At 29.5% G+C, this 25,854-nt stretch overlaps 7 protein-coding genes and 1 long non-coding RNA gene across 11 annotated transcripts in view; 6 read left to right on the forward strand and 2 right to left on the reverse strand.

Annotated features, from left to right (window-relative positions):
- Positions 1–1,699, forward strand: part of LOC122633232 (P cell-type agglutination protein map4-like) — a 6,592-nt gene extending 4,893 nt beyond the window's left edge. Inside the window, exons 8-9 of the mRNA XM_043820897.1 lie at positions 33–1,138; positions 1,220–1,699. Coding sequence (XP_043676832.1) covers positions 33–1,138; positions 1,220–1,510 — 1,397 coding nt within the window. The 3' untranslated portion in view covers positions 1,511–1,699. The remainder of the gene's footprint in view (positions 1–32; positions 1,139–1,219) is intronic.
- Positions 1,700–2,040: 341 nt separating this feature from the next.
- LOC122628791 (stAR-related lipid transfer protein 7, mitochondrial-like) lies at positions 2,041–6,816 on the forward strand. Its single transcript, XM_043811433.1, has 6 exons — positions 2,041–2,846; positions 2,973–3,127; positions 3,206–3,471; positions 3,540–3,667; positions 4,384–4,523; positions 4,589–6,816. The coding sequence occupies exons 1-6, from the start codon at positions 2,449–2,451 to the stop codon at positions 4,963–4,965; spliced, it is 1,464 nt and encodes a 487-aa protein (XP_043667368.1). The 5' UTR covers positions 2,041–2,448; the 3' UTR covers positions 4,966–6,816.
- Positions 5,814–7,703, reverse strand: LOC122628797 (DNA-directed primase/polymerase protein-like). The gene is made up of 3 exons (XM_043811447.1): positions 7,347–7,703; positions 6,403–7,199; positions 5,814–6,139 (listed from the first exon to the last, which is right to left on the reverse strand). Exons 1-3 carry the CDS (start codon positions 7,674–7,676, stop codon positions 5,890–5,892), a joined length of 1,377 nt encoding a protein of 458 aa, XP_043667382.1. The 5' UTR covers positions 7,677–7,703; the 3' UTR covers positions 5,814–5,889.
- Positions 7,704–7,956: 253 nt separating this feature from the next.
- On the forward strand, positions 7,957–8,788 carry LOC122627522 (60S ribosomal protein L29). Its single transcript, XM_043808674.1, has 4 exons — positions 7,957–8,023; positions 8,250–8,309; positions 8,492–8,556; positions 8,629–8,788. Exons 2-4 carry the CDS (start codon positions 8,273–8,275, stop codon positions 8,740–8,742), a joined length of 216 nt encoding a protein of 71 aa, XP_043664609.1. The 5' UTR covers positions 7,957–8,023; positions 8,250–8,272; the 3' UTR covers positions 8,743–8,788.
- Positions 8,789–8,902: 114 nt separating this feature from the next.
- Positions 8,903–10,176, forward strand: LOC122627512 (phosphomevalonate kinase). 2 transcript variants are annotated; one of them, XM_043808661.1, is made up of 5 exons: positions 8,903–9,038; positions 9,138–9,188; positions 9,416–9,616; positions 9,697–9,846; positions 9,928–10,176. In XM_043808661.1, coding segments are annotated over exons 1-5 (525 nt in total). In that variant the 5' UTR covers positions 8,903–9,037; the 3' UTR covers positions 10,050–10,176. The 2 variants fall into 2 exon arrangements, with proteins under 2 accessions (XP_043664596.1, XP_043664586.1); XM_043808651.1 differs by having other exon boundaries at positions 8,916–9,188; positions 9,411–9,616.
- A 155-nt stretch (positions 10,177–10,331) lies between these two features.
- On the forward strand, positions 10,332–13,427 carry LOC122627493 (m7GpppN-mRNA hydrolase). The gene is made up of 5 exons (XM_043808618.1): positions 10,332–10,669; positions 10,838–11,485; positions 11,577–11,721; positions 11,822–12,104; positions 12,223–13,427. Exons 1-5 carry the CDS (start codon positions 10,623–10,625, stop codon positions 12,444–12,446), a joined length of 1,347 nt encoding a protein of 448 aa, XP_043664553.1. The 5' UTR covers positions 10,332–10,622; the 3' UTR covers positions 12,447–13,427.
- LOC122627501 (heme oxygenase 1) lies at positions 12,948–14,828 on the reverse strand. 2 transcript variants are annotated; one of them, XM_043808630.1, is made up of 3 exons: positions 14,515–14,828; positions 14,035–14,236; positions 12,948–13,786 (listed from the first exon to the last, which is right to left on the reverse strand). In XM_043808630.1, the coding sequence occupies exons 1-3, from the start codon at positions 14,615–14,617 to the stop codon at positions 13,351–13,353; spliced, it is 741 nt and encodes a 246-aa protein (XP_043664565.1). In that variant the 5' UTR covers positions 14,618–14,828; the 3' UTR covers positions 12,948–13,350. The 2 variants fall into 2 exon arrangements, with proteins under 2 accessions (XP_043664565.1, XP_043664575.1); XM_043808640.1 differs by having other exon boundaries at positions 14,035–14,233; positions 14,515–14,827.
- Positions 14,829–16,148: 1,320 nt separating this feature from the next.
- LOC122630684 overlaps positions 16,149–25,854 on the forward strand; it is a 10,141-nt gene continuing 435 nt past the window's right edge. Inside the window, exons 1-6 of one of the 2 annotated variants that reach the window (XR_006327548.1) lie at positions 16,149–16,192; positions 16,279–16,605; positions 16,954–17,187; positions 19,342–19,733; positions 24,894–25,057; positions 25,455–25,602. This is a non-coding gene — a long non-coding RNA (uncharacterized LOC122630684). Of the gene's footprint in view, positions 16,193–16,248; positions 16,606–16,953; positions 17,188–19,341; positions 19,734–24,893; positions 25,058–25,454; positions 25,603–25,854 lie in introns of those variants that run through there. The other variant, XR_006327549.1, reaches the window with a different exon arrangement.

Below are 25,854 nucleotides of genomic sequence, written 5' to 3' on the forward strand. Positions count from 1 at the left end.
CGATCTATTGACTAGTACAAGTACTTCTGCAGGCACTGTAACAGTTGAACATTCGACACTTCCCCCAGTAACACAAACAGTAACGTCTTCATCCTTAAAACCGGCTACAGATCTACTAGTTGGAACAACTACTGAAAGTGTTACCGGAACTTCTGGTCTTTCAAAGAGTACACCGGAAAGTGAGACCCTTCGTCCTTCTTCACTTGAGCCATCCACCGATCTGTTGACGAGTACAAGTACTCCAAGAAGTACTGTAACTGTTGAGCATTCTACACTTATACCAGTAACACAAACAGTAACGTCTTCGTTAGAAACATCGACATATCTATCAACAGCTTCTAATACAAACCCTCTTACTGAAACTGCTGATCCGTCAACACATTCACCAGTAACTGAGACTCGTTCGTCTTCCTCCATTAATTCATCTACGGCTCCTTCTAGAAGTACGACTTCTGAGAGTGTTCCCGAAACGACAGATCTTACTACACATATATCTTTAACCGAATCTGGCTTTACTACATCTCCTGAATCTTCAACGAATTTAATATCTGTTTCAACTGTTGGAACCATATCTTCTACTATAGAATCTTCGACTAATCTTAACTCTGTGAAACTATCATCTACTTCAGAATCTCCTATGGATAAAACAGTATGCACAACCCTTGGTTTCTTCCCGAATCCCAATGATTGCTCTAAGTTCTTCAGATGTGTCCAAGTTGACGATGTATTTACTAGAATCGATTTCGTTTGTCCCGATGAAACTGTTTGGGATCAAGAATTGTTACGTTGCAATTCTGTGTCTGTATCACATTCCAATTGTAAGAATAGTCCACCAGATATAGATGATGAACCTGATATGTCAGGGGACGATAACATGTGTCCTATTGGAAAATTATCTGGTGATCAAATAGCACTTGTTTGTCCTACAGGATTTCGAAAACATCCGAAATATTGTAATATTTTCTATCAATGCACATCTGAAAGTAATTTGGACATTAATATTGCCTTGTTTGCATGTCCCGAAGGTACGATTTACAATCACAATGAAATGCAATGTGTTTTCGCAAGTACGGCTAATTATCGTATGTTTGGCTGTAAGAATGTTCTTTTAAATCCAATGGCTAACTTAGTTCCTATCGTGAGTATTCAATTTCTTTTCGAATGTATATGCTGTCATTATAGTGTTGTTGATTTGTAATTACGTATTTTTTATTTTCAGTTGACCGTTCCATCTACACAGCTTTGTCCATCCGAAGGCTCGTTCTCATATCATCCAGGTTGTTCAAATGCATACTTCAAATGCAAACGCAATCGAAAAGGCTTACTACAAGGCTATCTCTATAAATGTCCTGTTGATTACGTGTTCTCTCCGTTTTCAAGAACTTGCGAACCAGCAAAATATTTTCCACTTTGTTTAAATCCTACTCAGAATTTTCAAACGAATTCATCCTCTAGTGGTTTATATTTGACCCATCATAACATCTTTTATATTGGAAAACAATTATCTTAGATTTTTATAAACTTAGAACGGCTTTGCACTCGCTATTATCGAGAGTAATTTATTTTTATTGCCTAAAATAAAGCAATAATTTTTATAGACTTTAAAAAAGATTATTAAAAGTTATTAAGGATGAGCGGATGTCTAAAATAAAGTGATATAATAAAAATGAAATTATAAACCGTATGATGAATATAATAATCTTGTATAAATCTACTTCCTATTACTAAATCAAAGAAACATTTTTTCTTTTCCAAGGTCAACGTTAAAGTTAGTAGAATATGACTGTTTATATAAAGAACAACAAAAATCAACAAGCTTTGAATCTACTTTGGGATTTTAACTTGTTAATGTCATCTCTGTTGTCACTTTGTCGAAACTTAGTAAGAATTTAGTAAATAAATAGTAATCTACTTATTTTTTGTCGTTATTTTACAAGTATATTATATCTCTGGTCTTCTTATTTGAATATTATGCGAATTTAATGGCATTTAGTTATTGATCAATCATTTTTATTTTGACCAATAACAAAATACGTTGATAATATCAACATCTACTTATCGGTATCATCGGTAACGTTGGTAACGTTAATAATGTCGGTAACGCGTCGAGTACGTCGGTAATACAGAACGTCGTTCTTAAATAATCGAGTATGTTACGACTGAGATTGTGCTACAATCAACTTATTAAGATTATCTATAGTTATATTGAATCACTAAAAGTTACAATTGGCTATTTAACGGAGCATGTAGATAGAAGATGTAATAAAACACGTTTATTTCATTCGTTAAATGTTTAAAGTATTCGAAAAAGAATATATAGTGATATCTTCTATCCCGCGCACGCGAAGTGAAGATTTCGAAACGAATTTGGCTCGGTAACAAAAAAGAAACATGCCACGGTACTAATACGAAGTTAATAAACGAGAGCGCAGCGTAATAATCAAAAGGATGTATTCGTGGCAACTATTCAATCTCATGTTAAAGCGGGTTAATTTTAAATATACTAATAGCAACGTCAACTTGTCTTCATTTTCTAGACGCTTTAATACTCGCATTAAATTTGGAGGTTATCGTAAAAGGATAGATTTGTGGTTTAAAGAGCAAAGCACACAGGTAGCGAAAGCATGCACCAGGCAATGCGAATTTATAGTAGCACAACGCATTAGACGAAGTATTCAAATATTTCATCTCTATACGAAAATATGGGACGAAGTGGTTCTTAAAGAAATTATTAAATCATGGAGAACGCGAGTTATAAGAAATTCTCGAAAATTTTTAGTTGGTACCGTCGGAGTGAGTGTGTATAATTGGGACCTTGAAAGAATATCCGACGAGGAGGTCAATAGGTAACTTTTCTTTTATACATTGTAACTCTAAGATAAAATAAAATTTGTCTTATGTAATATAGTAAAATGAAGTTATCATCTGTACATGATACAACGTAGATACTATTGTTTATGCTTGTGTTATAGTTATAGGCAAGAAATAGAAAGTATCTACAAATTGAGAGATTCTACTGTTATATGTTCAAAATGTCACCTGCGAATTGTAATTGACAATGGTAACAAACAAGAAGGAATAGAATATTGTAAATGTGATGGTGTCAAAATAAATACAAATAAAGATCGTATGTTATAGATCATATTTTTTTTATCAGGTATATATATATTCGTTTGTAATAACTTATAGTTAATTTTTTATTTAGCAAGCGGATGGCAACCATATATAGAACGTCAAGATATGTTGATTTGGAGAAAAGAGGAAGAAGATACAGGTTTATTTGCATATAAAGTATATGGATCATTCTCAGATGTCACAGCTGAAGATTTTTTACAAGTACAAATTGATATAGACTATAGGAAACAATGGGATATAACTGCTCATGAATTACAAATTATTGATACTGATCCACAGTCTACAAAATCTAAGAATCATAGTACTGATATTATATACTGGGAAATGATTTGGCCTGTATGAGTTTAAGTTGCATTAAATAGTTAAAACTTATATAAATATATTAACAAATTATATATTTACAGAAACTGTTCGCTAATCGAGATTATGTATATCAACGTAAATGGGTTATAGACAAAGATAAAAGGGTAGTAGTTATTGTTAGTAAAGGAACTAATCATCCAAATGCACCTATTAAGCCTGGAACTCACAGGTATGTTTGTAAATAAACTTACAAATGTAAATTTAACCCTTATCTGAGCAAAATGAACCTGATAGATTCCTGTTATTATAACTTTTTTTTTTAATAATGTAAATAGTATTTGAGATATCAAAAAATCCGTTCATATATTCTATTCATGTTAAGTTAATTATGATTAAAAAAAAAAAATATTAAAACTTTTTTGGAAGCACAAAATTCACATATATACTTTTATTACATAAGTGAGCAATAATCTTTTAGACTATGAGCTATTCTTTCAGAAACCTCCAGAAATCTGGCAGGTTCTCAATGCATTTTAAAATGAATGATAAAAAGCGATCGTAGGATGATTCCATAAAACTGGGATCGCGTAAAGAGCTGAAATATTCATCAATAAAATGCATGATAGACAAGTTTAGTAAGTTAAAAACTGCAACCTTTATGATTCTATAACAATTATAGTAGTTAACTCATTTAATCCTTATGATATCCTAATAAATAAGTCATTCAAAAGTTGTAAGTATTTTTACAAATTTACCTTGAAAACAAAGTATATCTTTACACTTTATTAATATAATATAATATATTCATATATTCTAATAGACTCCAACTGCATGTCTATTTTACATAAATAGACTATCTGGATAAGGGTTAAATAAAAGTAAAAAGTTATAAATTATATGCTGCAAGTAGTTACCATATAATAATATGAGATATAAATTCAATAGAGTAAGAACATACTGGTCATACATGGTGATTAAACCTTACAAGGATTTTCATCAGCCTGGTATCGAGTTTAGCTTAACTTACTTTGATGATCCTGGTATCAGAGTGCCATCAGCTATCACTGCATGGGTAGCAGTTGCAGGTATTCTATGGAATATTATAACTTGCAAATATTTATATTATATATCATTTATATGTTGCTTATAGGGTTATCAGATTTTTTAACTCGTATGAGACAAGCATCGAAAGATTACAAAAAATATAAAATGAACCAAAACAATGTGACATCGAATAATTATAGTGTAATGGATCAAGATAATCTTACTGAATATGAAGATCTACACGAAGGTTTGATTAGAACAGAAGAAGATAAAAATTTAAGAGGACATGAGATTGTAAAAGAAGATAATTCAGAATATGAAGTTATTCAACCATTAGAATTTATGCAATCTGTGAAGGAAAAACGTGATATAGAAGAAAGTAATATAGAAGAAAACGAAGACAAAGAAAATGTTGCTAATCCAATATCTCAAGATAAAGGAGGTTTATTAAACTACTTTTTTCTAAGTAGATTATTTGCGTGACGAGGAATTGTAGTCTTTATTTTAATACAAATAATTTGGAATATTGAAGCCTTTTTCATGATTTTACATGAAAATAACTTTAATTTCAATCTCAATTTAATTACAAATATGTTGATCTATTTTATTAATACAATAAAAAAATAATACGTGTTTTTTTATTTTTGATTATATTCAGAAAATTTCAAGAATATTATAGAAATATACATTTACAACATTTAAATTACTTTTCGAAATTATTTATTATTGCATTATATGTTTAGAATGCAAAAGAGAAATAAATTTGATAGGCAGGTTTTACGACTCTATCATTGAAAATCTATACTATTTTATCAGTGTATGATTCATGCATTTACTGCAATTGTACAAATCAATATAGTTAATGATCAATAATACATCGTATTTATGTATGATACTGAAGTATGCTATGAAAGCAAGAAAAACAAGAAATATTAAATAGAAAAAATCTATTATTTTGTAACTAATGAATCATCTAATATCAGCATATATAGTTTTCATTTACTTTAATACATTATTTTATCTGAACAGTTATATACTGTTCAGTATTTTAATTACATAATTTCTTTTAATAAAATTCCCTTTAACTATGTTTATTAACACAACCACTGCTGTTACATCAATTTCTTATCATGTATAAATTCACTCCCATTGTAATTGTATCCATTGGCTACCATTGCATAATTTCCATTTACCTATTTTTTGATTTATACAGAGACAAAAAAATATAAAAGACCAAATGATATCATATAGTAATATTATTACATTAGTATTTGCTAATACTTTAATAATATTACAATGAAAGGTATATAGTATAAAAATAAAATCATATATTAGAGAAAATTAAACATTTTTATACTCATATACAATAAAAAAATGTGAAAAATATAATATATTTTTATTCGTTAATTACATGTTTGTTACTTCAGTTAAACAGTCATCATAAAAATATATTTCTTCTGCTAATATAGCACAAGAAATAAATATTTCATCTTCTGAATCCAATTGGAAATTGATTTCTTCAGGAAGCTTTTTAGGACTAGATATGAAATCAGAACAATTTTCATCATGACATTTCTGATACATAACTTGTTTAGTTAAGTCAACGATCCAATAGATATTATTACTTTTGTGCCATCTACCTATATTTTCACAATACCTATGTAATATTTAAAACGAAATATTTTATATAAGTTTATAATCATTAATTTTTAATAGAAATTATTAATAAGTAATTTATTTTACTTAGAGTGTGTTTTATTATTATCATCCAGCATTTATCTTCATAGCTTTAAAAATATGAAAAAAAGCATGAAGAAAAAATTGAAAAATTACTCGTAAATAATTCCTTAATAATAATAATAATAAAATACACACTCTATATAAGACAATATTATGAATTATAAATATAAGTATCAATACCTGTAACCAACGATTTCATATATCAATGTTCTCAATCGTTCGTTATATCTACATAGACGTATTTTTCCTGGTTTAATGATATTTAATATATATTTATCAATTTCAGGATACTGTGATGATGTATTATGACTTGTTATGTTCATTTGTTGCGCTTGTTCTTTGTTAGAGTGTCTTATAACCCGTGCTTCGTCATTAGCAAACTCAAGTAAAACAAGATCTTTTTTTCTTGGAAAATAAGCTACCAAAGAATTAATAAAAAATTCTAACTCTTGTTCTTTGTACATATTTGGTAATATGTATTTAGAATCAGATGAAATTTCCAAATAAGACTGTTTACCCCATTTGGTAGATTTATATATTCTGAAATGTCTATTTTTTGTATAAACTCCAACATCAATAAACAATTTTCTTTCATTTTTCGTATTAATATATATAAATAACTCTTCAACATTAATTTTATTAAAAGTACTTAAAACGTCGTGTTGTGTTTCAGTATTATTTAAATAGTTTGTTATTTCTGTACAAACATATTTCATAAATCTTCCAACATGAAAATTATCTTTAAAAGCAACATCTTTGATAGCAAATATTAAATGTCTACTAAATTTTTCATTGTTTGTAGAATCCAAATTAATAATATTAGATTTATTGCACGGAAGATGCCATTCTTTTAATATAAATGCACACAAAATATCAATAAGTGTGTTAGTCATACGTGAACCATTACTTTTAGGATTCAGTTCGAATAAAAACTCTAAGTCTACATATAACCAACACGGAGCTCTTTCTGGTATAACCTAAAATAAAATTACGTTAGGAATTTCTTTTTTGTTATAAATAAATAAATTCTTATTTTATGATCGTTATATATAAAAATGTAAATGTTTATAGAAAAGATCAATTGAAACGTCTTAAAAATTTTTTGTTTATCGTTAATTAGACACCTCGTAAGAACATCTTGATTCAGGAGGTCTATCTTTATAATACCACCAATAAACTTCGGGATGAGCTACAACGAATTTTCTAATTCCATTATCCTGTTGATACACAAACGTACAAAGCATTTCATTATCATTGGCATGTTTACTGGCTACAGCAAGTGCTTCTGCTTGTTTATAAAATTCAGCCCAAAATTGTGTTGGACCCAAAATATGATCAGGCATTTTCCTACAATAATTTATGTTCAATTTGTTTTTTAATTTCTTTCTTCTATCAATGGCTTGTAATTTAGCCATATTTTGACCATAAAACTGTTCTGGATTCAACACGTTCATTTTAATAAAAACGCGGCAACAAACTGATATCTCCCTATTTCAATACTACCAATATTAAAATTTATACATATATTTATTCATTTGAATAAAATAATAATAAATTATCTTTAACTTGCGAAGATTTGTTTAATAATAAAAATCAAAGTAATATATTAAACGTTAATATATTTATATTTCTTTTATGATTTTCTTTATTTTTAAGTGCTACCAATAGTCATAGAGTTGAAGAGTTTTGATTGGTCAATGTGTAGGCTAACAATTTGATTGGTAACCAATAGATTATATGGAACGTTGTCACGTTTCTCTCCATTGTTCGTTCCTTTTCCGAAAACTGCTATACGGTTGTTGTACGTTCTTAATATATTATTTTAACAAATCCTTTTAATCCTGTTTTTTCAAAAAAGGAATTAAAGAAATATATATCTATTAAGTTGTATTAATATTCATTTTAACTTTTTATGTTCGTATGAATCCTAAATATTTTTAATAGTGTATTTTCTTACGTTAAACATAACCTCGATTATTGTTATAAGAAAACGCATATAAAATTAATTTTTCTATTTAATATTTCAGCAATTTCCTCAGTGAAATAAAAAATGGCTAAGTCAAAGAATCACACTAATCATAATCAAAGTAAGTAAACGTCTATTAAATTTGATTCAAACCTCTTTAATTTCTATATAGTCTTCATATTTGACTGTATGAGTCTGATATTAAATCTTTATTATAAATGTGCATTTATATAAAAATTATAACGCAATTCTAAATCAATGAATTGTAATTTATATTATACAAGGTTTGTTATAATTTTTTAGATAGAAAAGCACATCGCAATGGTATTAAAAAACCTAAGCGTTATAGGCATGAATCTACGCTAGGAGTAAGTGTGTTTTAATTAATCTAATTTAGTTTAATACTTTTGAAAAGAATTTTATAAAAATTGACATTATAGATGGACTTAAAGTTCTTGAGGAATCAACGATTCGCAAAGAAACACAATCTTAAGCCGCAGGCTCAATTGAAGAGGGCAGAAAAGCGAAAAGCTCTTCGTGAAGCTAAGAAATAAGTTGTATTATGTTTTTACCAAAATAAAAATCTAATATTACTTTATATATACTGAATTTTTTTTTATAGGTTTTATTAAAAATTAGTTTGAATTAATGTATTGCGTCAATCGTATCATAGTCTATTAAAAATACAATTTATTTAATTTTTGTAAATAAATACTTGGTATTATTTTACTTACGTAAAAGATTGGTAATTTCCTAGATATTATAATATTTATATGTAGAAAGAAGATAATTATTTATGAACTGATAATATTCTCAAAATTGGAGTTTAGTTTGTAGAATGACGAAAGTAGTAAGTAACCAATATGGCTACGATAGCGAACATGGTGGATCATAGTACAGCGCATAGTTTCGAAAATTCAAAAAAACCCAAATATATTTTACTTTTTAGTGGGAAACGAAAGTGCGGAAAAGATTTCATTACAGATATCTTACACACAAGGTATAGTAATTTATTCAGTTTTTATAATTACGTGCGTAATAAATTGTTAACGTGGAAGATATTGATATGCAAGATAAATCAGTATGTTAAATTATTTCGGGAATGTTTTCGATTATACGATATTAATATTTATAAAAGAATAGTTGTACGTAAAGTAATAGAGGTAATTTCTTAAATGTTTAAAAAATTTCGTTAATTTATTCATATTTATTTTTAACCTAGATTAGGTGATCATGAAAGTGTAATTATAAAATTATCAGGACCAATAAAAACTTACTGGTCAAAAAATGCAGGCCTTGATTTAAATAAATTATTAGATGCTAGCGAATATAAGGAACAGTATCGTCATGAAATGGTCAAATGGAGTGAATCTATAAGAAAAAAAGATAATGGATATTTTTGTCGTGCTGCTATTGACATGTATAATGGTATTGTATAACAAATATTTTTGTTATATCTATATGTAATAGAACATTGAGCTTTTAAAGTATTTTTAAGTACTTTTTAGCACGTGATAAACCAATCTGGATAGTAAGCGATACTCGTAGAAAAACTGATATTCAATGGTTTAAAGAAAATTATACAGATCTTTGCAAAACAATCCGCATAATTACTAAACCAGAAATAAGAGAACAACGTGGATGGCAATTTGTAGCAAGTAAAAATTATAGACTATAAATCACAATTATAGTCTAATATTTAGAATTTTAAAATATATTTAATCAATAATTATTTTTAGATATTGATGATGCAGAAACAGAATGCGATCTGGATAATTTTGATAGCTGGGATTTACAAGTTGAGAATAATGATAATGATATAGAAACTGTCTTACAACAAGTATTAAAATTAATCAGTTAATAGACTACATAAAAGATTTGTAAAATGTAATATATTTACTCAACCTAGATAAATTTTTATTATACAGATTTTATACTGCATGTGTTTTTATAGGTTAATTAAAGGGTAATTAAACTTATTAAATCTATAAAAAGAGTCTTATTTATTATAAAGTAAAATTAATAATGTTTTTGTTTAAAAAACTTATATAACTCATATGATACTTTTTGTATTATTCCTTAATAATTTATATAACCATATATAAGCAAACTTTACAATCGGCAAATATGAACACAATTAAGTTATTCAACGTTACAATGCATTATATCCTCTTGTTTGTAAACTTCTTTCACAATCAAAATACTTGTATATACTCGTTTATATGACAAGTATTAGTCATCAAACACACGATGCGTGCGCATATGTATGAAGTTTTCTGCGATTAAAATAATTCTTTGTACGTACTTTAAATGTTACCGAAAATGCTTACGTTTTTATTTTAAAGTTTGCTCTAAACCAAGAAGTGCATCATTATAATTGAGAATTAGTTCTTTGTTTATTACAGTATTTCAAGCAGAGAACGTCAATCGTAAAATGGTTGAACATTCAATTCCTTCCGATATTCTCGATGACCTTAGTAGGTTAGTTGAAGCTGTTTTTGTTCATTTTACTATATACACAATTACGTATATATACAATTGCGATCTTCTAATATCAAAAATTTTATAAAATTACAATAAAAAAGTATGTAGAGATATAAATACTTGGGATGGCATATATTTAATGATTGATAACTTATTTTATTGCAGTCGGTTTATTATTAATGTACCTGAAGAAGAAAGGAAAGATTTAGTTCGAATATGCTTTCAAATAGAACTTGCTCATTGGTTTTACTTAGATTTTTATTGCATAGAAGAAAATCCAAAATTAAAAACATGTAGTATGAAGGAATTCGCTACACATATTTTTCAACACATTCCATTTTTAAAGCCACATGTTGCAAATATAGATACGGTTCTAGAACAATGGAGAGAATATAAACAAAATGTTCCAACATTTGGTGCAATTGTTTTAAATGAGGATTTAACAAAAGTATTATTAGTACAAAGTTATTGGGCTAAAAGTAGTTGGGGCTTTCCAAAAGGCAAAGTAAATGAAGATGAAGACCCTTCGCATTGTGCTGTTCGGGAAGTATTGGAAGAAACTGGCTTTGATATATCAAATTTAATAGATAAAGACGAATATATAGAATCTGTTGTAAATGACCAAATTGTTCGATTATATATAATATCAGGTGTACAAAAGGATACCAAGTTTCAACCTAAAACTAGAAAAGAAATAAAGAATGTTGAATGGTTTTCTCTGGCTGATTTGCCTAGTAATAAAAAAGATATGACACCCAAAGTAAAGATGGGAGTTGGACCAAATGCATTTTTTATGGTTGTTCCGTTTGTTAAGTAAGCATTTTTATGATTCATTGTTTGAAAAATAATAATGAGAATGTAATAATTTTTTCTTAAGTAAAATACAGTAATATGTATGACACAGGAAAATGAAACGTTGGGTACAAGAGAAGCAGCAGCGTGAAAAAAATTTTATTACAACTAGGAGATATAGGCATAAGTCATTGGGAGATGTTGAATCAATTTCTAAAAGTAAACGGCAACAACAGTTATTTTCTCAAACGGTTCAAGTAAAGAAACATTTTATATTAACTAGGTATACGTATATATATATGTATACAAATTTATATAGCATTTATATTGATATATTTTTTTATGTAACACTTACAGAATGAGGTCCTAGATTTTAAAAGCGTTCGACAATCAAATACTTCGCCAGCTAGGAGTCGTCGTAGCTTATATGATAATAGAAATGCCTTATCAAAAGCTGCATTTAAACGCAATTTGTTTGGTGAACAAAGTGGCGATCGTTCGCCATTTACTTTAGCTAAACAGTTGACGGATAGTCCACAGGGTCCACAGTCATATTCATTTTTAAATGACCCTGCCATTCAATCGGTTAAGTGTAATGATTTTAATTATAAAGGAAGAAAATCTGAAGAAGGAATTAAAGGTTTGGTAATTCTGAATTATATATCAAAAATTTACTTCAACTTAAATCAATCAAATAACTTTTTCTCTTTCATATGGTGTACATATGATAATTTCATAATAAAGATTTCATATTTCAGGTTTACCAGAAGGAAATATCAAATCATTATTATTTGGTGAAGCTGCTCGTAAATTAAAAATGGATTTTAAAACAATACCTCCTCCATTTACGAATATGGAATGTAATATTCCAACGTTTCCACCGCCAATTCGCTTTAGGTTACATGAATATTCATCAGAATTATGTTCTAAAATTTGGATACATTTTAAATTTGATAAACAGGCAATTCTGAATTGCTTGTAAAGTAGAAATTATAATTATATCGCGTAGACCAAAAAGAGTTTAAACTAATGGATAAATCCGATATTGCAGTCTACTCTTTACAAGTATATTTTCTCTTGAAAACATATTTCTAAGCATAGGACGTGAATGACCCGTGTATAAAAACTTTGATATATTCTGTAGATAATACGATTGTAATGGATGGTATTTCGTGTAGATATATACTTACAAAATAGTATTTCCTGAAATAGTCTTACAAAACATATCTCAAAGCAATTTGCATAAATTTTGATTACGTTAAATTTATCATCATATCGCATATTTATTTACAGTAGTGCAATAAATTAATATCTTTTTAACTTTTTATTTTGACAATGAATACTTTATATAATTTGGAGCTATATTTTCAGTACTATACAAATAGTAATAAATGTATACTTTTTGAATCGCATCACATGAAAAACGTTCAAGTTCGCATACATAAAAATACAATGGAGCAGTATTTGATATTGTCTTTAACTATTTTTGAAGTTTTCGTATAATTTTTTTATTTCATACAACAAAGAAGTTGTTGTTTTGTACAAGTTTATGTCAGGACAATTATCGTTGGAATAATAATAATAACTAAGGTAGATTTTTATTTTAACTAAATGTTATCATAATCCATCTTAATATCAAAATATCAGTAAGGTATATGTGCTGTACAATCACACTTAAGATCCTTACGTTGCTTAGTAATTTTTGTATTTACTAATAAAATGTATTAAAATATTTTGTAAATGAATGACTCGATCGATAATTAAGAACAATGATATGTTTACTTATGAAAAAATATGAATAATTTATTTCCAAGAAACAGTGCAATTAGTAAAAATATATACACATAATTTTAGAAAGGATCATAGAGAATGGTTTATTATTGCTATTATTTAAAAAAGACTAGGAAGACAATTAAAATAAGTATGAGTGCACTAATGAAATAAAATATTTTTTTGAAGATAACAGTGCCTGCACCACGTACACTTCTAATAATCTCATTGTTTAAGGCATAAACTATTTTACTTTCTTCAATGAGTTTATTTTTAGTATCTTCATCCAATGTTTCAGCTATTTTATTCATCGTTTCACGCAAATCATGTTTTAATTCAAAAATGCTATGATTTCCAAAGTCCGTGATATTATTGCCACTACTAGTTATTTCTTTAAAAAGTGAAATCTTTTGCATAAGTTGCCTTTTCCTTCGCAAAATAATTCCTCCGCTAAGAAGACCCATATAAAGATGATAAATATATGCCATGAGTAAAGCGGGCTCGGTATCTTCGATCTCTCTTAAACGCATCAGGTATTTAATAACGCTGTCTCTAAAATAGGGCAATGCATTGAAGTAAATAAATGTGACACTCATATAACTATTTTTTTTTAAATTTGACCATTTACTAAAATTAACTTAGATGAAATAAACAAGAAAGAGATTAAAATAAATGAAAATAATATTCTATAATATCGTAAGTAGTTGAAAAAAGAAAGATTTCTATTTCCATAAAGCATAATCTTAAATATCAATATTAATGCAAAGAAAGTAAGCTATCAGCTGTCCTATGTGAAATACCTAGGACTATAGTTTTTCATCCATCCCTTTCCCAAATAGTATTCAAGATCTTGTTCAAAAGCCTCGGTACGCTGTAACTCGGTAAGTCGTAATAATCCAATTTTTGTGTTTTTTAATCTAATCATTGCACCTTCTAAGTAGCGGAAAATTTCGTAGAAGACCAGAAGACCATCAGCCCATACAGAGTCATCGAGAAATCCTACTTAGAAGGATAAAGCTCATCGATATAAGAGTACAAGAGTTCAATCTAATGCAATGCAAAGCAGCAATAATAATAACAATAATAATAAAAGAAGATAACTATTGCCCAAGCTTAGTTCATAATGTTGATCACTTGTGAAGAGAAAAACGATTATAGAAAAAACATTGAGGATATATATACATACATACATACATACATATATATATATATATCACATCATAATTTCCACATATGTACATATATATAATAATAATGTCCTAACATTTTATGCATCTTACCGAATGCTAATTTTGCGTTTACCAAAGCATCACTGATAGCATGAATTTCTCTTGTAGCTTTTCGCATTTTTTTACAGAACGTATCTTCTTCTTTGTCCGTCATTTTTGTAAGGGATGTAAACGAGTCGTCGCAAAAACCTCGAGTGAAGTATTCGTCGATAAATTTACGTTGTCATTTTACCGAATTTCCGCGCGCTTCGGACCTTGTTATAGAACCGTCACTCCAGAAATACCATTGCCATTATGTCGACGTCCGTCGTCTAGTTGCTCGTCCTGTCGTCGTCGTCGTCGTCTCTCGTCTTTACGCTCTGCGCGCATTCGTACCATTACGAATATAGCTCGTTCGTAAAAGTATTGGAAGATGTCGGTACGTTCTCTTTTTAATAATAAATATATTATTTGAAAGTATAAAAACAATTTTCTTTTTCTCTATTTTATTTAATAATTTATATTAAAAATAACAATTGTCTTCGTAAATGTGTTACAGTTTGTATGTTGGTCATTTGCAGATGCAACTGTCATTAATAATCATTTTTGAATCAAAACCTTATTCGGTCCTACATATCGGAAATATACTTTGAAATTCTCTCTTTTCTATTTCTAACGTTCGTGGTTCTACTACGTGAAAATTTCGCGGTAAATTTCATATGTAAATATAAATAAAATAAAAGAAATACAGATTTCTAACAATAGTAGGTTACTTTAATATTCGTACTATCTTTCTATAATAATTTCGAAAAAATGAACAAAGCTTGGAAGAAGGTTTAAAGAAAAAAACTAAACAAATATAAAAGATCGTTTTAACCTACTCATCTTCACGTCGAAAACGTAAGTAAAAATAAAAATGTTAGTTTTATCGCAATATGGAGTACGACTTCTTTTTCTTGATATCTCGGTAGTATAACGAATTTTCATGTGAAAATTAAACAGAAAAATATCATTTTTTGACTCATTCAGGAATCTCTTTGAAATGATCGTCGTGTTTGTATCCAACGACCGCGTTTTACCGCTTAGAGAAAGGAATCCGCGCAGACCGCAAGATGTCTAGCTGCCGCGCAAGATAACAGGAGAACATATTGCACATGTATTGCCAGCGTGCATACTTCGAATCGCGGAGCTAACTCAAGCTGCTTTTATTATACATATATACATACTTAAGCAATAACATCACATCGATTTTTATATCAATTCCAATTTTTTCTTTATATTTTCAGATATTATTTCAAAAGAGTGTTATCTCTCGTACTTATTACATACGTATTAAAAATGAATTTTTTAAGGTTAAGTATATCGAAAAATTTCTTATTCGTAAAAAATGTATTGTAATTTATCTCGCTTAATTAATCTATCATATTTTATTTAATAGGTTAGAAAAATATAATATATATTTCTTTGCACAATAATATTGCTTGATTATATTTATCTGATAGAGTTACTTTTATACATACATATATATATATATATATATATATATATAATGTAAGTACATACATCACATACATTTTATATATTATATATACACATACATAACACATACATACTTAAGTAGTTATATTTTATCAATTTGTTAATTAATTCCATTGTCTATATTTTCAGATGCTTAAAAAAAAAAAAAAAAAAAGAAAGAAAAAAACTCCATTCTTTGTATTTATTATCTATTAAAAATTAATAGGTTAAGGTTAAGTAAATTGAAATTTTCTTATTTGTAAAAAAATTTATAATAATTGATTTAATTTTATTAACGTATTATATCTTATTTAATAGGATAGAAAATAAAGTGCTCATTCCTCCGTACGACGATATTGGTTAATAACACGATGTTATATACGTGTGAGTACATCCCTCTCTTCGAACGAAAGAGGAACGCGTTCATTCGTGTGTACGCACGCGCCGCCTAGAGGCCAAGCAGTGCGTTGACCTTCGCTAAGGATGTGCCCATGTCCCCAGGCCGGGTCACACTCGAGTCTTGCGATCGTAGGAAAACATGTACGACAGAAGTACACACCGCACGTGTCGCGAACTCATTTTGAAGATTCGTTCACATCGAAACAAGTTAAAAGAGTACATAGTAATCAAGAAAAATACGAAAAGGTATTTCTATTATAAATATTTGTTAAAATAATATTATACTACTTGTGTAAATAATTCGCATATAATTTTTTGATATTTTAGGTCGAAGTATATCGCACGTTTGTTTTCATACTTTGCATATAATGTAAGAAAAACTTAGAAAGATATATTTGCTATAAACATTTTTCAAGATAATTTACTATTTACACAAATTTTTTTTCACTTTTGCTTAAAGTATAACATACATGTTTTCATGCTTTATATACGAAGTAAGAGAAATCAAAAAAGATATTTTTGTTATGAACGTTTTTCAATATAATGTTATGGTACTTGTATTTACAATGTTTTTTTTTTTTTTATTATTTTGAGGAAAAATATAGCACGTACGTGTGAAAGCATCTTTAATCTTGTTTTCATCGAAGTCACTCGGTCTCGTCTCCTTTCGGAGCTTTCTTCTTCTGCTGCCCTGCTTCCAAGTATTTGCTAAAGGCGGTACGACGTTACGAGAGACTCCACCCATAAGGCTGACACGAACACGTCCAATACCCGGATCCTTCTCTCTTTTAGATAGCACCTTACCAAGAAGGATATAAAGGTATCATGGTAGGTATCATTCCTTTTCTATAAACTAGTTTTTTCAAACACTCCTACGTTACGCCCTTATTAGATAATCGATATTGTAATCTTGCGTATTAAACATACTGTTGATATTTAATTAATGCTTCATTTATTTCATTATTACATTTATTTTATCAATATTTTCGTATATGTTAAACTTGTTTATATTATATGAAATAGTTTAATTATATTGAGATATTGCATTAATTAAATTTCACGACGTTCAAAATAATAGTTTTGATATACTTGCCAGATAGAATAATAATAAAACTTCTATCTACCACATGCATAGTACATAAGTATACATATAATAAATTAGGTGCAAATATTCGTAACGAGAAACTAAGAAAGTACGAACTAATTGTTATAACAATAGTTATACATATTTATTAATTTATTACAGAATTTATTCATTTCATAATAACTATAATATAAATTGTAGTAGAAAAAAACATCGTATATAAATAGACGATAATGTTTACAAATTAATAAGACAAAGCAATTAATATAATAATTTTATATGATTAACAATGATATAATATTTTATTAACACTGACAACAGTTTTATAGAATATAGATAAAATTTTACATCTGTGTATTTTTGTGTCAGTGAAAACATATTACATAACTTCATGCCGTCCTGTTCATTCACGACTCTGAAGTTGTGCGGACCAGTTGTGTTACGAAATCCTCGATTACAAGATCGAGAAGCTCTAGTAGTATTATTCTCGCCTAATAGTTTACGAAATGTATTGTCACTTGAGTGTCAATCTGCTTTTTATTACAGTTACGGCTTTGAAATCATAGAAATTAGTTTCGGTATCGTTGAGCTCGAAGGGTAAAGGATGGCGCTGGAATATAAGATCGATAAAAAAAAAATACATATTCATATCCAATTTAAATATTCCCGCGTAATAATCCGCGTGAAATTATTATCATAGTTTTACTACAAAATTTATATATTTACTAAGTTTACTGAAAATTAGTTATTAATTTTCGATAAAATTTATTTTCTTTTCCTGTTTTTTTTTTTTCTTATTCACATTTTGAACTTTAACAAATAATATTATCAATCATTTATTATGTGCTATGAATAATTTTGACTTCAGTAGTACATTACTATAAAAATGATCGTTGTTTGTTTTAATGATGATCGCTATATTGTTTAATGTCAATCGTAATGCAAAGCGAGTTTTCGTGCTTAGGATTAAAATTTTATAATCTTTTATATTGCATCCCTCGGGTAGAGAATTTATTTGGATCAGTGTCATGCGACCTCGGTAAGCTTCTGCTCTCCTGCTTCGATATATAAAATTTTTCAGGAAAAAGCGCGTAATTTCTGGGTATTCGGTAAGAAATAATATTGTATAAGCTTGAAACATCATATATTTTTCAAGATAATGCATGTATTTTCTTTTGTACGAAGCGATTTAAATATGTATACACATATACTTATTTTTTTTAAGTGTAGTAATTTAAATAGTTTCGACGATAAAACTATATGTATCGTGTATATTTACACACAACACACATATATATATATATATATATATATGTACACATATTAATATATGTATATATGTATATATATATTTTTTGAATATCATAAACATACCGTATATGTAGGAATATATATATATATATATATATATATATATATATATATTCTTATCAACTACACATTCGGATATACTCTATCGAAACAGAGCAATATATATAAACATACATTTATCCTTGTTATTATCATATGTAATCACATTGTTTTTAATACTTTCAATGGCCGAGTAAACAGTGAAAAATTTATAGAAATTATTGCGATTTATCATTAAGTAATTATTTAAAAAGTTTGTGAAAGAAATATATCGAGGTAATATGAACTCATTAATGCAATTTTAGATCTCGTGACACGATATTATATATATATATATATATATATATATATATATATATATATATATGTATATATATATATGCTTTACACACACATACACAGGTATACACTGGCGTCAATTTATCATTGCATATATGAGTTACATATAATAAGTTTGTTAAATATTACGAAGGAGAATAAAAGGTTAGGTGGAAATATTACGAAGGGAATGAAAAGTATTGTAGATATTGGATGTGGGGCTTTTGCAGATGGTCACACTCGACTGAAGTTACCCGGTCGAGGTCACTAGGAGATCAGATTCATCGAGAAGTCGTTGAATCGCGGAAGAGGACCATGCCGTTACGTTTTAATAAATCATTCTTCGTCAGGTGTATAGTTTAAGAAGTTTTAATAGTTCTTTTATAAATTAGATCAGACTAATTACGCATCTTTATGATTGAGAAGATCTTACGGATAAAACTGTTATTATTTTGTTTATTAGTAAGTTTTTTATTGATCAATTAACAAAGAAAATGTGATGTAGGTGGAGTAACGTTTAGTTTTAATTTTTATCAACGAACAAATATATTCAGAAGAGAACTTTATTGAGAAGAAAATGATAACAATCAAGAATAAACTAATCGATGAAAATATAGATCAGGTAAACTGGAATATTAATTGTTGATATGAAGTTTAAGAATGTCGCAATAGGTTAGGAAAAAAGGTATGACATCTTTTGTAATTTATATTTTTTATCGAGTACTCCGTATGATTTTAACGACGTATAACCTAGTAAATAATAAAGTAGAAATGTAATTGGAAATAATATTTTTTATTGAAACAAGTGATAGCGTGAATATTAGAAAAAAGCAACAACAAACGAATTGTATATAATCATATACGTATATATATTATATTGTCAATACTCATAAACGAAGGTCATCGATGAAGTGAGACAGAAGAATTTACTTTGTCTTTTAGGTACAAGGTGTTGTACGCAAGTGAACTGCTTTAATCTTTAAATAGTATGTTTCAGCATATCGTCTCGTCTTCTTTTATTGATAAATGATATCATTTGTATCGTAATATTCTCGACATTTTCCTAACCTTAATTAGCGATATAGTATTATTATATATACGATTATGATAAAACATCTCTTCCGAACGACATTACCGACGATCAGTAACATACAAGTTCGCGATTGATCAATGCGAGAGGAAATTCCCTCTTGGAAAACATCACCTCCTAATAAACGAACTCACTGTGCGCGTCGCGTGATACTAGCATTTTGCAATCGCCTGCATATAGATATTCTATACATTCACGAAGCTCGAAGAATGCGTCTATTCTTTCAAATAAGCGAGCGATATATTTTTCCAAACAATTGAATTTTCTTCTTTTTTCTTTTATCGACAATCGACTATTTCTACAAATCGTCGAAACACTTGAAGCGTTTTTACCAAATAATATAATCCGTCGGATATTTTTCACGTGATATGTCGCGATGAAGGAGAAAAAAACGAAAAGAAAGAAAAAAAAAAAAGAAAAATGATAATTTATTATTCGGTATCATGATTTGTAGAAAAAAAAAAAAAAAAAAAAAGAAAAAATGGCGAGGGAGAAAGGAAGCATAAATGATTCGTATAAGAAAGGGATAATAATTCGTCCTTGACCCTTCCTGAAAATTTATGCGCATGCGCGAATAATTTTAACGGGGATGAGGAGATGGGGAGATGGTGAGATGGAGAGAGGGAGATGGGTTGATGCGGAGAGAGGGAAGTGGGACGGAATCTCACGAAATACGTTCCTCTTCCTACTCGCGTATAGCAACGTCTTTTTTATTCGGACCAACTCGGACGATCCTCCTCTCGCGTGCCTCTCGCGTGTAATACGTGCGAGCCATATGCGAAGGAAGGGTTCAGAAATACTGTCAGGCCTTCGAATTGGCGAACCTTTTACCAAGGCAGCATCTTTGACGAAGAAGTGATTCGCAAATTTGCAGCAACGATATACATATACATATGCACACACATACGCATAAACTTATGTAGTGAAGTACTTTTGCTCTCTGGAGAAGCTACATAAGTAAGAAACCTCTGTTCCCGATACAGCACACACATACAAATGTACAATACCTGTATCTCTTTGCACGAGCAAGTCTGGTCTCTTTTCACCGATATTCATGATGGCTTCAATGTATATGTGTGTGCATATATGTTACGTGCTTTTTATAACGGTACATATTTGCGTTGTCTGGTATATTCTACTATCACGTCGCTTTCTTATTCATTCATCTATGTATTGGTTGAATATATTTTATGCGATGGATAATATATGTAAATACATGTGGCGTTAATAATGAATTTAATATGGATAAGGCTTGTGTTATAAGTAGTAACTAGAACTTTAGATATTTAAAATACGAATAGGATTTGAAGAATCTTAATTTGTTTATAAGGGCTGGAAAAGAAATATAATAAATTATAGGTATATATGTATATTTTTTTTTTTTTTGTAGGTTAATGTTCCATGTAATCTGGAGATATATATTCGAACCGGTTGAGTATAATATTTGGTAAAATCACTACAGGATACACACATAGAACGTTAGTGGTTCGAGATACTTCAGATAGTCGTGCAGAGGATAACCTGTTGAGCAATTTTAGTTTATTTGTAAGGCGGCTAGCATGACATCGAGTTGGTGCTCCGTCCGAACGAGTTTCAGGATCGATTGGTCGAAGTCGCGCGCACCTTACTGTAGCGGCAAAATTCGAACTCATATAAATCCGTAGGTGTAACTTTCTTTCCGATAAAATCAAAAACAAAATTGGAGAATATCGAAGATATTAGATAATTGTCGAGTAAAAGAAAATTCGAATAACTTTTTCGATATTTAGATCGTTAATATATAAATAAATTTTTATTAAAATAATGTTAGAATTGTATCGAAGAAAATGGTGGAAGGAAAATGTATTTGTAGCTATAACGAGCACCATTTCAATCGCTAAGAGATTTATACGATGTATAACCTTACTAATCGATCATTTGATTAGAGACAAAAAACTACCGCAAATAAAACCAGGGTGGTGAAGTTTCCATTAAGTAAAGTACGTTACCAGGAGAACGTAAATGCTTACTGGCAAACCCTTGTTGGTGAACGCAGGTTATGCTTCATCAGAAGTCAGCGGTTCTCATGTTTCAGAATAGTTCTAATACGATTATATATTCATTATCCATCCTTACTTGAAGAGTCAAGAGTTCAATTAGAATCCTTAGAACTAATGAATCAATAAACTCTATTACTAACAAAAGAATTAGGGGTAAGGAGAGAGAAAGAGAGAGAGAGAGAGAGAGACAGACAGACAGACAGACAGAGACAGAGATTATTTTTTTTTATTAATTAATCATGATATTTTTTTTGTAAAAAAATATTTATTTGAATTATTGCAGATTGTGAGACATTGTATTCCATACAGTGCAGATACCGAATTTTTCTTTCTGCAAATATATTCGCGAAAGGTATCATCGCATATCAGCTGATATTGACAGTATGACAGCGGAATTCCAAGAACTGATTGGAAATCGTGTTTGCACGGATCATTCTCGTTCGGGTAGTGCCCTTTGCAATGGTTGGCAGCTCTCTCTCTCTCTGCAGATATGTGGATTTTCTATGGCGGTTGCACACGGTCTCGTATATCGTAAGTGGCTGCGGTATTCGGCTAGTCAGATCGATGAGGCGCCGTCGTCGCGGCGCCTCGTGAACGCCCAACCTCTGTCCGATTTGACGAAACTTTAAAGAGTCCGCGGGCCTTTTTAAGATGAAACCTTTTTTGCAATCTTTTCATAATTTTAACTTCAACGAAATGATATGGGAATCAATGAAATTAATGAATAATTGTATCGATTAGAAAAGACATGAAATATTGTTAACTGTATCACTTTATTTTTATATCACAAAAAATCAATCTTAAACATTTCGTTTTTCATTTTTTTAAACTCGTACACTTTTTCTTTTACTAGAACGTCATGTAAAAGGTTTTTTTTTTTTTTTTTTTTTTATGAAAGCCACAATCTCTCAGTCGTAATAAAAGAGGACAGAGAGAAAAGTAATATATTTTTGTCGTACCCGTTAAGAACAAGGGAAATAGAGAGATAGATACTGCTCGTAACTTGAGAAAAAGATATACTGAGAGATAGAGTAAGAGAGACATAGAAAAAAAAAGATGTCTATGTCCAATACTCGTAGGACATGTATGTAGGCCTCCTACGTGCTTAATCGCCCACGAGAGTCTCTGGATCTTTTGCGAGAGAAAAGAAAAGAAAAAAGAAAAAAAAAGAATAAAAGAAAGATATGTCGCGGTAGGTGCATCGCATCTTTCGAAGTGAATCGAGCGAACGTGTTAGCAAGCAAATCGAAGCGGAACTATTCGATCTTTGGCGGAAGACACGAACGATCGGTATGCAAATTATTGCTAAGTCTAATAAGAGGCACTAATGGAGAAAAAAAAAATGAAAGGCCGTGTTTGTTACGGCTCGCCAAGCGTTTGATTATAACGGACTCTTAATTAAGGATCTTTAATTACTTGTCAGTAGACGGATCGTACCACGTTACGCAAGTCTTTCGTAATAATTTATACGATATTATTACGGTTTCTTTCAGCGATTCGTCACGTTCTCTTTATTTCTAAAGTTGACGCCAAAATTTTCGTTCCAAATATTTTTCCTTTTCCTCTTTTTTTGTTTTTGTTTTTTTTTCGCTGTTGTATATGTAATTGTATATTTAATCGAGGAAAGGCTAATGGATTATGTTTGAAACGTGGGATTATAAAGAAAATTCTATCCGGGTATATTCTATCTGGGAAGACACACTAGGTCCTAATCGGCTTTAGTATATGCAGTATGAAGAGACCAACCGAGGGGTAGCCTCGATGGCAAGCGAATTAGAGAAATCGTATTAATAAGACAATTAACGACAACCCCTTACTGTAAAATTATAATTGTATGTGGTATGATAATAAGAGATTCCCTTTCGAAATTTTCATATATTATATTTTCGAAACTTAATATCTTTAAAGAACTTTAAATATTATAGAGTTAAGAAAGAGAAGGAGAAATATTTGAAGACATTGATTATACACTGCACGAAGACTGCAACGTTGTGAAATGTAAGAACAAATATCGACATCAGGCAAAAATGCTCGCACGTCCCCTTTATTATTAGTCGATACTTCGAACGATGGTACCTATCTATCTTTAAGCTAATCGAGAGAAAATGGTTACTATAATATTTTGATAATGTAACGACGGTATCGAGTCATTAACTAACACGATTTTCCATTCTTCCTTCGTTTTATGCTTCAAGAGATTGAAATTATGAGAGAACGAGAGAAAGAGAGAGAGAGAGAGAGAGAGAGAGAGGGAGAGAGAGAGAGAGAGAGAGAGAGAGAGAGAGAGAAAGAGAGAGAGACTGAACTACTAAAGATTTTTTTCTTTTCTTCATTAGCATACCTTAATTAAAAGTATCTGCTCCGCTTATTTCACGAAACGATTTCTGCCAATAACGGGCACGAATTTCAATGCACATAAATATAATGAATAATTTTCTATCTATTCTATTCTTTTTCTGTATACCTATAGATGTGACTATTTTTCCCCCATGAGAAGTTTCCCACTTAGTACGATTTGACAGGTCGCGTAGGTGTCTCGTTTGAAGAAGTCTCCTTGTATCTGAATGACATGCCTTTGAAAATTAATATACATACATACATATGTGCATACATATATACTACACCCTGTTAAAATATTTTCCACTTGTTCTAGGTGTCTCGTGTATAACTTTCGTGAAAATAAGGGAGTCAAGGGAGAAAAAATAGAAGAGAAGAGTATAAGATAAGGGACTCTGGCTGGTAGTACGCAACGATGAAAATTTATTCGTCGCACGTGCGAAATATCAAGTTTGCTGTTAAGACACTTGAAAGGTTTACGTACGTATTACGAATATTTCTTATTTCTCTGATAAAAAAAAAAAAAAAAAAAAAAAAAAAACAAAGAGAAACAGGATCTGGTAACTCGGAATCACTTTAAGCTCAACTTTTGAAAAATCCATCGAGCTGAAATTTACTTGCTCCAATAATCACCAACTTCAAAGCGTCCATTATATGTACACGTCGACATTTTTATGCATTTAGTTAGAATTTTATGCATTTAGAAGAATGAACGAGCTCGAATATAAACGGTATAATAATCGAAAATAATTGTTTAAAATAATCGTCTAAAAGCGAATAATCGACCGAACTTTCAGGTCGTTATTGTTATTGTTGTTATTTTTGTTCTTTTTTCTAATTAATTAATGAAAAAGATGACATTAAAGGAAATTTTTAGGCGCTTCGATACGTGCTGCAATACGTCGTCGTATCCCATTGCGGATATAACGATCGTTGTGTGCAGTGCCGTAGCGAGTATGCCGGACTCGATCGAAGAACGATCGGCTGATGAAAGGGGAAGAGATGGAAGACTATATACATAAGAGGTAATTAAGAAAAGGAAAGAAAAAAATATTTATTAATTAGGTAAATATAAATAATTATATACAACATAAAGATAATAATAATAATTATTGCAATAATATTTTATTTTCTTTCTTTTTATGTAGTATTCGCAAACATAAAGAATAATAATAATTATTACAATAATATTTTGTTTTTTCTTTTTTATATAGTATTCGTACAGAAGAAAGGAGAGAGAGAGAGAGAGAGAGAGAGAGAGAGAGAGAGAGAGAGAG

Source organism: Vespula pensylvanica, chromosome 1 (assembly GCF_014466175.1).
Source record: "Vespula pensylvanica isolate Volc-1 chromosome 1, ASM1446617v1, whole genome shotgun sequence".
Lineage (NCBI taxonomy): Eukaryota > Metazoa > Arthropoda > Insecta > Hymenoptera > Vespidae > Vespula > Vespula pensylvanica.